This window comes from Centruroides sculpturatus, unplaced genomic scaffold, assembly GCF_000671375.1.
Source record: "Centruroides sculpturatus isolate CEXI.00-Female unplaced genomic scaffold, Cexi_2.0 scaffold375, whole genome shotgun sequence".
In the NCBI taxonomy this organism is placed as follows: Eukaryota; Metazoa; Arthropoda; class Arachnida; order Scorpiones; family Buthidae; genus Centruroides; species Centruroides sculpturatus.
In genome coordinates this window covers 540,759-552,069 of record NW_019384589.1, presented here as the reverse complement: position 1 = coordinate 552,069, position 11,311 = coordinate 540,759, and the positions used below count along the sequence as shown (strand labels likewise).

The 11,311-nt window shown below is 32.1% G+C and overlaps 2 protein-coding genes across 4 annotated transcripts in view; both read right to left on the bottom strand.

The window, feature by feature from the left end:
* Positions 1-533, bottom strand: part of LOC111624708 (putative sodium-dependent multivitamin transporter) — an 8,170-nt gene extending 7,637 nt beyond the window's left edge. The window contains exon 1 of the mRNA XM_023367616.1: positions 474-533. Within this exon, the coding sequence (XP_023223384.1) occupies positions 474-533 (60 nt within the window). The remainder of the gene's footprint in view (positions 1-473) is intronic.
* A 1,202-nt stretch (positions 534-1,735) lies between these two features.
* Positions 1,736-10,300, bottom strand: LOC111624718 (putative sodium-dependent multivitamin transporter). 3 transcript variants are annotated; one of them, XM_023367632.1, is made up of 14 exons: positions 10,094-10,106; positions 9,960-9,985; positions 5,430-5,818; positions 5,294-5,359; positions 5,056-5,175; positions 4,830-4,984; positions 4,618-4,758; positions 3,984-4,122; positions 3,150-3,357; positions 2,916-3,070; positions 2,673-2,845; positions 2,065-2,162; positions 1,897-1,988; positions 1,736-1,820 (listed from the first exon to the last, which is right to left on the bottom strand). In XM_023367632.1, the coding sequence occupies exons 3-14, from the start codon at positions 5,766-5,768 to the stop codon at positions 1,785-1,787; spliced, it is 1,722 nt and encodes a 573-aa protein (XP_023223400.1). In that variant the 5' UTR covers positions 5,769-5,818; positions 9,960-9,985; positions 10,094-10,106; the 3' UTR covers positions 1,736-1,784. The 3 variants fall into 3 exon arrangements, with proteins under 3 accessions (XP_023223400.1, XP_023223401.1, XP_023223399.1); XM_023367633.1 differs by lacking the exon at positions 9,960-9,985 and having other exon boundaries at positions 10,094-10,300; XM_023367631.1 differs by lacking the exon at positions 10,094-10,106 and having other exon boundaries at positions 9,960-10,006.
* Between the last annotated feature and the right edge of the window lie 1,011 nt (positions 10,301-11,311).

Below are 11,311 nucleotides of genomic sequence, written 5' to 3'. Positions count from 1 at the left end.
ATGTGAAGCCCTGGAAATAGCCCTCCCCCAAAAAGGAAAAATATGTAAAAATTTGTTATGTTAAATCGTCAGGAAAGCAAATTATAAGTGTCGAATCGGCGACACCCGACTTTGACGTCGACGCTCATCAAAAGTTGACGGAAAAACCAAATTTTAGATGTAAAAAGAAGAAAATTTAAAATATTAAAAGTTAAGACGCAGTTTAGAAAGCAAAACGAAACTAGAAAAAAAAATGTCTAGATGAGCGAAGGTGTCATAGTCAACAATTAAACGCGATCAGATTCGAAAAGATGGTGTCGGATAAACCATCTCCAGCCGACCTTTTCCACGAACTTAACGAAGCTCCATTTACACCTGGAGACAGGTGGATGGCCAATTGGAAAACGGTGATGTAAGATCTATCCAATTGACAAGGAGTCGATCGCAAAAATCCTATAAAAACGCAAAATTCAAGGACAGCGGGACTTTTTTACTTGATTTCTACTTCCACCAAGACTTCCACCTATACTTCTGTTGTATTCGTGTATCTTCATCTTTCGTGCATCGACTTTCGAGACATCGAACTTTTTTTTTTCTCAACACTGTCCAGGGGCCCCTACGACGACGCACCGGATCACCACCGAAATTCTCAACAACGCAAGACCAGCACCGAAGCCTGAAAATTGTGTAAGCATATTCGTCCGAAATAAACGGTTTACCTTTGTAAACACTTGTCTTTGCTGCCTATAAAAACCGCCACCCACATACGCTAAGACCTTAGACCATCCCGACGGTAGGGAATAAAAATCTCCCCCCCAATCGGCGTTCTTACAATAGGTCAAAAACAAATGACCCTCCCCCAAAGATTTATGCACTTTTGGACATATGACTTTTAAGTATCGATAAATGACAAAATATTCGGGGAGTTTTCTGTGTGTGGATGTTAGTATGTGTATGTTTATGTGTCTGTTTGTGGGGTGAACGTGTTGTTTTCTCCAATTTAAAAAATAACTCCTGGTCGAAAGTTTCCGAAATTTTGTAGGGTGGTTAGGGTATAAGGAAGATTGATGATATTAATCTTTTGGTAGTTAAAGGTCAAGGGGGTCGGGAGATAGAGTAAGTTATATGTCATATCTCGAGTGGGTCAAATTTTAAGATTTTATTCGTTATTAGCATTTATCATTTTATTTCTATTATAAAACTCATCCTTACCTTAACAATTAAGCTTTTATACAATAGTATAAAAAGTTTTTAAATAACATAACATAATAGTTGGTGCCACACAGTTTTAAGATCCATTATATAATGCCTTTATTCGATATTACACTTTGAAGAAGTGGAATACAGGAATATAAACACTTAAAGTATGTGCACGAACAACTCCTCTAAAGTCTTTAGAATGGTTTCACACCTCAATCTCCATAATAATCTTCAATTATTAAGTTCTAGGAAAGTGTCATGTCACCAATTAATTAAATTGAAAGACAATGTATGGATCAAAATGACCACATTTTCAGCATTGTGGTAAACTTGGATAGGATCAGACAAAGGGTTTAAGACTTTAGCAAACAGACAGACATATTGACGAATAGTACATTCTACTTTGTATGTATTTATGGATATTTTTACGGTTATTTCGAATGTAAAACTTAATTTGTTCTTGTAGAGATATGAAAGTATCTAACACAATGTTTTAACATTAAAATTTATTTTAAAATATACACAAAATAAACGTTTNAAATTTTAATTGTAATTTACAATAAATTGAAAAAATTTTAATTATAATTAAATATCTTCTTAGTCTTTTACATATGATGCGTTGAATCTTGAAAAACTTCCATCTAAATTGTTTATATGAAATTAGTTACATAAAAATTATGTTAATTGTAATTAATTACAAATTAATTAACACAATACTTTTAATTCTTTTTCAAGATTCGATTTATTGTAACCGTATAACCATCTCGCCGCTGGAGTTAATAATTCTTTTTCAACAGTTTTCTTTGGTCCTGTTGAGAAATGAATACAATTTAGTATTAAATCTAATACTTTTATAGCATAAAATACTATTTAAAGGTAAATTACCAGTAATTAAGCTGACAAAATAGCCAATAATTACAGTTAAAACAGTAGAGAAAACTGCAAACCACCAGTAAGATATTTTGTATAATGGAAATATATCTCTGAAATATTCGAAAATATTTAATATATTATTGATTAAGTTAATTAAAAATAAATATTTTTAACTACAAATCGTAAGTGTTTTAAAGATAATTTGAAAGTTTCAACGATAAACAATGATAAGTTTATTAGCTTTGCTTAAAAACAGCAAAACAATCTCGTGTTCCGATTGATACTATAAACAGATAAGCACGTGTAATCTTAATTCCACCCCCGAAAAGTGCTGAATTAAAATATAAAATATCTACAAAATAATTATATATAAGGGAACATTCTACTTATTTCATTTCTTCGTAAATAAAACTGCAGAAGGGTCCCTCTTTATCTCAGGCCCCATACGAGACCCTGTACATCTTGATCGTTTATTCTTTATCACAGCTCTAGTGGCTTCGTACACAATGGTAAAGGGATGAATGACAGTCTACACGTTCTAATTTATTACGTTTTTAAAAGTTTAACAATGAAACTTCCATCGAAATTCACGTGTCTTAAGAAGTAAATTTGCACCTCACCTCTCGTCCACGTATGTAAAATTATGACTTATTGTCATATTAATAGCTTGAGTTACGTTATCACATTCCATAATTGTCTGTGGTAATTTTGTAGTTTTGAACTGTGCTAAGTTATTCCCTATTCCTAGCCATAAAAACAGTACGCTCGATATAACGACACCAGTAACGGCACCCTGTAACGTAAAATAGAAGTTTTATGATCGAAATTTAGTTTAAAATTCACTGAATTTAGAGTTATTATACCTTCTCGTTTGGTCTAATGAACAGCATTCCTAACGTAAATACTCCAAAGATTGGTCCTCCAAGTACACTAAGAATGGTAACTGAAACTTGCATCAGAACGTCCAGCTGCTCTACCAAGTATGAGAGCAATATACAAGAAAGTCCATATACTAGCACTAAAAATAGCAAAATAGTTACTCAAGATAACATTTTTGTCAATTAGTTAAAGATTTTCATAATTAAAATGTAATTTACCTAAGATTTTCATTATGTAAGAGGCCTTAGATTCTGTTAAACGCCCGCTGCAACAATATGGTTTAATGAAATCTTCTAATGTTACAGCGGATAACGAGTTAACACCGGATGATATTGTGCTAATTGATGCACTAAATATACCAGAAACGCATAATCCCGGCAAACCTGGGAATTTTCCTAAAGATTGCATGACATAATATGGAAGTATCTAAAAAAATTAATAATATATCAGATAAATTTTTATATATACTTTCTAAATAGGTTGGGTGGAAAGTAACTAGGGTATTGAGAAATTTTTTACTATAAATTTTATATTAGTAAAGCAATCATAATGATATTTATGAGCACGTGTATATTAATGAATGCGTCTTTATAATTCTTGCATCATGATGTAGACAATAGCCGAGAGAGGACTTAGTACAGTAACATAAAATATGGCCGCTTGTCTATTCGGGAGAGAGCTCAGACTGATGCACGCTATGAGGTGTGAAAATCATAGCAATTATGCTGTGCAGAAGTGGTAAAGGAATGTTATGTCAGAATCCGTTCGGAAACAAATAAAAACTGTCATTCGAAACTAAAATGGCCACAGGTTCGAATACAGAAACACAGACAATTCGACGTCCATTCAAGTCACGATTTCTAGTGGTTTGAGGAAGTTGGTGAATGGCACCAGTCCGTACATTAAATTTTAAGGTATGAATCAATGTTTCCTCTTAGAATTTTACAAGACATATAACTTATATTGCATTTTGCTGGAAAGATGTAGAAATTATAATAATATCTTAATGCCTAGTTACTTTTCCCCCATCCTGTATATATTTTTTACTTTACCTGATCTGAAGCTGTAATGCCAGTTTCTTTAGGCCTCAAAATTGGATCACATTGCCCCAAGTTGGCGTAAATTACTAAACCACACAGAGAAAGTCCGAGTATAAATAATATCAAAACTGGTTGAGTTGCGTAAATAGATCTGTATAAATAAAAAACAACGAGAAAGGATTATAATATTGTAGGAAATTCATTTTCTTAATGGGAAATTAAATATTCCATTATACAACTCTGAATATTTTGATTATTTTTCAAATTAACGTAAATAAAAGTTTACTATATCGATACAGTCAAACCTTTAAAGAACGGACAATGACGGGAACGTGAAAAATGGCCGTTGTTTGGAGGTCATTTTGTATGCAATACGTGTAGTAAAAGAGAGGAAAAGCATAAATAAGAGAGGATTAACAGAGGAAGATATGGAAAACTGAAATACAAATACAGGGTTTAATTAGTGTACAGTGTTGGCTTCACTTAAATACAATAGGACTGTGCTGGAAAGACAGTTTTAGGGCACGTCGTGAAAGAAAATTAATAATGTTTTTAGGATACATTAAATATTATAGTATTTTATTATATGTGCATTGTATCAACTTGTTTTAAACACAATAGAATTTTGATAGATAAATATACTTACAGCCTGGATTTCTTGAGATTTCCAAGTGTCATCATCCTCTGTACTTGTGTTTGATTTATAGAATTAACAGCTAAATGGAAAAAAAATCCTCCAAACAGTAATGACCAGAATCCATACCTATTCGTTAAATCAAAGTCGAAACTGTAAAAACAAAACTCGAGTTAATAGTGTAATATCGATATTTCTATTGTACACAATGGTATAATAATGACTTTGGTACTGTTATTCTTCCTCCTCTTTCTGAAATTTTCCACATTTCACCGAATCCTCCAACATCCATACATCCTTTAACAAGTATAGCCATGACAGTGGTATACATTAAAATCACTTGAAAGACGTCTGTCCATACTACAGCTTTGATACCACCCTGAAATGATATATTAAATTTCAATTCATTGTATTTTTAAGTAATAGGGTATAATTAAACGAAGAAATTACCAGAGTGCAGTAAAATGTACAGACAATTCCAACAGATAATATGGATGCCCATAGTGAAATTCCTGTTACTATGCTTAAAGTTAGTGCTGGAGCATAGAGCACAACGGCACAGTAGAGTAACTAAAATTTTAAAAATGTTTCAATTATATATTCCTTCACATGTAATAAGGCATTAAATAGACTTAGTGGTCCAAGATCCACCACCAAAACACCATATAAAACACCAAAAAAATCTTACCGTTTGCAACATGAAAATAATTGTTGTCGTCCATCTAGCAAATTTTCCGAATCTTCTATTAATATACTATAAATTTTAATTCCATAATTAATAATTATTATCTATTATTTAAACATTTCAAAATATTTTAACTTACTTCATTAACAGTAATGAGTTTTAATTCGTAAAAAACGATATGATAGACATAAATTACAATGGGTGTAGCGATGAAGCTAACAAGGCATTGAACTGTTAGATGAAATCCATATAAATAAGTCTCTGATGATATTCCAAGCATACCAGTGGCTGAAAAATAACTAGTCATCATAGAAAAAGCTACTGGGATGACACCCATGTCTCTACTTCCAAGAAAGAATTCGTTAGTAGTCCTCTGTTTGCCTCCTGTAAATCGAAAATATACCCCAATCATTGCTGACAGGAAGAGCATTAAACTGAAGACAATGTAATCCACAACACCAAATATCACTCTCTCCATTTTCTCTTCGATAATGAATTTAAATAATCTTTTGCAAAGTTGTCTTCTTCCTGATAACAGTAATTAATTAAAAAATAAAATTAAACGGTTTAATATTTTCACCATAAGATTTAATTTTTTTCTTAAAGTTTCAATAGAGTGAGATTAATTTTAGAAGTAATTTAAACATAGTTTTATAGTGAAAAGTAAGTACTAAAGCATATAAACGTGCAGTAGCGTAACCAGATAGGTGCCTAGAGAGCTCAGGCTCTCTTACCTATGTAAGTAAATAAATTAAGTAAAATGGGTACAGGGGAAAAGATTTGAATATAACAAATACACTTATGCAAATGTAAGAGTTAACTCTTCATTCACTGATCTAGTGGATACACCCACACTGGTACAGGAGTAAATATAAGTTTGCATTCTCCTAATTCGATTCTAGTTACGCTACTACAAATATGATGTTTTCTGTACAAAACCTCAAAATTTTTGTGTAAATCCTTGATTCTAATTAATTTTTGGGAGTGACATTTACTATTTTCGTCAAGCAAGATTTCTTTTCTAACTGGTCTTTTCACGTAATGTACCCTCTTTTAAAATATTCTAACTGTTGCTTGTAGATCAGTGACTCAAAGAGACAGACAATTTGTTAAATCATTGAACGAGTATAACACAAGAACATAGTATGCTAATTATTTTATATAGAGATAAAAGCAAGTGAATTTAATAAATTCTCCTTTTCTCTCTCTCTCTCTCTCTCACACACATACAAACACTCTCTTTCTCTCTCTCTCTCTTTCTATCTCTATCCCCCTCTCTCTCACAGACACTGAAACTCCCCCTTCCTTTCTCTTTTTCTTTCTCACAGACACACAAACTCTCCCTTTCTCTCTTTTTTTCTTTATTACAGACGCTCAAACTTTCCCTTTCTTTCTCTTTTTCTCTCTCACAGACACACAAACTCTCCCTTTCTCTTTCTTTTTCACTCACAAAGACACACACACACACACACTTTCCCTTACTCTCTTTCTCACCCACACACACACTCAACTTTAAATGGTTCAATTCAATACTTAATTACAAATGTATGTTGTTCAAGAATAAAATTTACTCATATTACTCACTTATACGTATAAAACATTTCGTAATTCACACCTTATAATTAAGTTTATACAGTATTATTATTGACTTAAGATTGTTCTGTGTGTACGATACTTTCATTAAGTACGCAATGATAAGTCTATGAACGAAGATATTTGCTGTTATAGAATAATATAAATCTTCACCTGAGAATAATAATAATAAACTTTTTCTCTTATTTGCAATAAAACATATTTTACTTACTTCAGAAGTGAAATAAATTCTAGAATTACCGTAATACATTTGCTGAGGTCATCAGTTTAAGTTAGCAGTAGAAAGCGGACATGTAGGCCCTTAAAAGTGACGTTTTATGCGCTTAAAATAAGCTCTTAAATTTCGTCTTTAAGCTTTATAAGCAAAAAATAGGAGGTCAAAATTTGCACAATGAACAATTAACGTACTTATCAAGAGGATGAATTTTTTTATTTAACATATTCCAAACAAAAATGCACGTATTCAGAATGATGCAAACACAAAAGTAGACAAACAATTATTTTTACATTTTTTATTCGCTCTGTTTTCCCATAGTTTTATAATATATTACAAGCACTTTTTTCCAAATTTTCAATAGAAAAGTTGCAACGTTTGTCACCGAGAATTAATTTATACGCAGAGAAAGAGAATATAATCCGTTAACTTCAGTAGGCGTGGAACACATCTACTGAAGATAACGGACAATATTTCAACTTTGGAAGAAGATGAAGTGGGAATTTACTTTCAGTTTTGCTGTTCTTTCCTGCCAAAATATCAGCCATAATAAACAAGCACTTTAATCTGAGTCTCTTTCGAAGCATTGCTTTCAACTTTTTCTTCACTTTTTTTTTGCAGAAGTGCCTGGTGCATCACAAAGTTTCTGGTTTGCTCTGTTGAGGGGATCAATTTGTTCATACATAAGTATCCCACTACTTTCAAGAGCAGTAATAGTACAGTAGACCTCCCTATAATGTGGTAGATACGTTCCACTTTATAAGAATTTTACGTTGTAGGAATCCTCAAATACATGAACCAATCACAGCCCGGCACGTGTGAAGTTTACGTACTACGGCTGTTTGAAAGGTTTTCTTCCATAAAATTAATCGATTTTAGACTAATTTGACTCAACATTTCCAAAATACGTATATTTTTTTGGGAGTAATCCCTATAAACAATGCTATAAACAAAAACTTTTAGGATTACTTACCGAGTGTGCACCGTTCGACGTCGCCATTGCTTAAGCTTGTTTTCGTCGCGGAGCAGCGCAACAAACAGCGGCCGCGATTTCTGATAAGTTATTTTTCTGCGAAAAATTCGTTGACCTTTGGAGACATCATTAATATAAATAATTTTTATGGCCGTTGAATAAGAAATGTTTCTCTCACAAGAAATGTATAAAATTACAGTACTGTATTAGACTTACGATACCTAATTTACATACTGTACAGACGATAATAAACTCAACTTACCCGTCTAAACTCTCCGTAGCGTGTAAGTAGTTCGGCTGCTCGTCTACTATTGGTCCAGATTCGGCCAATCCTGTCGCGACAGGAGTCAGCGATGACGTTTTACCGCGTTTTACGCGTCCCTTTTAGCGTCTTTATACGAATACTGTCGCAATTTTTTAGCCACGTTAGGAACCTGCGTTATGGAGGGGTCTACTGTATCTCCAATGAACGTGAAATAACACTTGATGTACACAAACTTGTTCTAAACATAAATGTCATTCAAAATTTTCTTGGCTTTAGTTACACAAATTGCATTGTCTTCTAAAGTGGCCAGAAGTTTTTTGATATCGAAGAAATGTTCACTGTAATAATACAAAATCTTAGCCATGTGTATGCTAAGAAAAAAAATAGGTATTCGCCTAAAATCCACTGTTTATTTACCAGATTCCTTCTTATATTAATGATGAATAAAACTCAGCATTAACTCAATCCATTAATAATGTGATATACAGCATTTAACCTTCCTTTTAAAGCTTTATTTAAAAAAGGAAATTTATGTATTTTTATTATAAGCTATTATATTAATATATCTATTGGTCATTACTAATAGTTACGATAACTGTTACTCTTTCAACTTTATACCAGTCGACCCCCCTATAACACTGTTTTATATGAATTCCATGTTGTACGAGTCACTTAGGTTTTACAAATACGTGAGCCATTCACAGCCCGGTGCAGGTATTTGTAAAATCTAAGTGACTCGTACAACATGGAATTCATATAAAACGGAATAATCAACAGTGTTATAGGGGGGTCGACTTGTATAATGTAAAATTCTTTCCATAAGACATCTGATTCTGTACAATGCATTCAGATTACTATAAAGTCTATGATAATGTGGTATTATACAATGGTCCAATATCTATAAAAATGTGCTTTCATAAGGGCTTCTAAAAGCGCGAAGACCTTTGTCTTTGGAGCCGTCCATTAATTACACGTGCGATAGTTCATGGACCCCTAACATTGAAGGAATGACTAAAAAACATTCTGAGAGTATATAGTTTATTCACATGACTAGTAAGTAGGCTTATAATAGCAAATTCGCGTGCCACTAATGCTAATAAAAAGGCCATAAAGACAATGGATCGACCTCGTCGAGTACAATGTAATGTACTTTTCGCCATTCCCTCTTCCTTTTAAACTGTAATTAACTGACGGTTCCTACAAATTATGCGTGTTATCATGAATAATATGCAGAAAACCCGAAAATCAGTTAACCGAGTTACTTCATTAGCTAAGTTTTGGGTAATCCTTCACTTAATGATCGATCGATACTCATCGATGAATATATTAAACCTCTAAAACACAGTATTTCTTCACAGAGTATAAATTAATACCGAGTTGTCTGTATTTACAACAGTCATTCACCAAATTCCTTGTATACTGGCATTAGTAAATTACTTGACTAAATTAATAGTGGCATAAGCTGAATTGCCTGTGTATATAAACAATATAAACTGACCACATACAACCACAGAATGATAGCTTATACATAGACAATTATGATTTATACTTAATAATGTAAAGTATTTTATAAAATAACATTAATTTTAATACTTTTAAACACTAGAAATAAATTATTCCTCACCTGTCTTAGAAGGAAATTTTCAATTTCTATTAGAAAATAATTTAATTTTACAATTTAATAATGTTTAACTTAAATAAAACAGTACTTTATTATTCAGTTTATAAATTAAAAGGAGTATAAGAATCTATACTCACTCTTTAACCCCTTCAATCACTACTTGTGTGAAGATAACATATGAATATCGTTACATCGTGACGTATTATTCCTTTCCTTCTTACTTATTTTTATATCCTTTATACATTTATTTATTATATAATAATACGTTAATGTTATAAACATTCCTTTCATTTACTTCAATCGTATTTATGTTTTATTTTCACTACAATTGATTCAGTTACACAGCATAATGTTACAACACAAACAATGACAACTAAAACTAAAAATTACATTAGTATATTATATATATTTCATTTATAATTTAAAATATTCACGTATAAGACAATGTACAGGGCTCAGGACGATGTAGAAGACATTAATTTATATTAAATTGTCATCTGTACGAAGTGTTAGAACATTATCGAAGTTTTCTTTTATTTTTTAAGCACGGGTGAATAAGAAATAAATCGAATTTGAATTGGAAATTTCGAACTTTTAAACACAAATATTTATTTCCAATTAATAAACTGATGACGTCCAGAAATCTTTCTGTATAAATAATGGGGTTAATCAAAGGTTAGTTTATATCTTCTGCAAGGTTATCTACAGGCTGTGTACGTTAAAAGTCTATGGTCATGTTATTTATAATACGTTTAATTAAGTATATTTTAATAAATTTATATATATAATATTATTTGAATGTTTCAAAATAAATAAGAATTCAATTTCATAAGTCTTATATGTTATTTTTACTTTCCTGCCTGTTATATACAAACAGGAAAGTAAGGTTATATGTGAAGCCCTGGAAATAGCCCTCCCCCAAAAAGGGAAGATATGTAAAAATTTGTTATGTTAAATCGTCAGGAAAGTAAATATATAAGTGTCGAATCGGCGACACCCGACTTTGACGTCGACGCTCATCAAAAGTTGACCGAAAAACCAAAATTTAGATGTAAAAAGAAGAAAATTTAAAATATTTAAGACGCAGTTTAGAAAGCAAAACGAAACTAGATAAAAAAATGACTAGATGAGCGAAGGTGTCATAGTCAACAATTAAACGCGATCGGATTCGAAAAGATGGTGTCGGATAAACCATCTCCAGCCGACCTTTTCCACGAACTTAACGAAGCTCCATTTACACCTGGAGACAGGTGGATGGCCAATTGGAAAACGGTGATGTAAGATCTATCCAATTGACAAGGAGTCGATCGCAAAAATCCTATAAAAACGCAAAATTCAAGGACAGCGGGACTTTT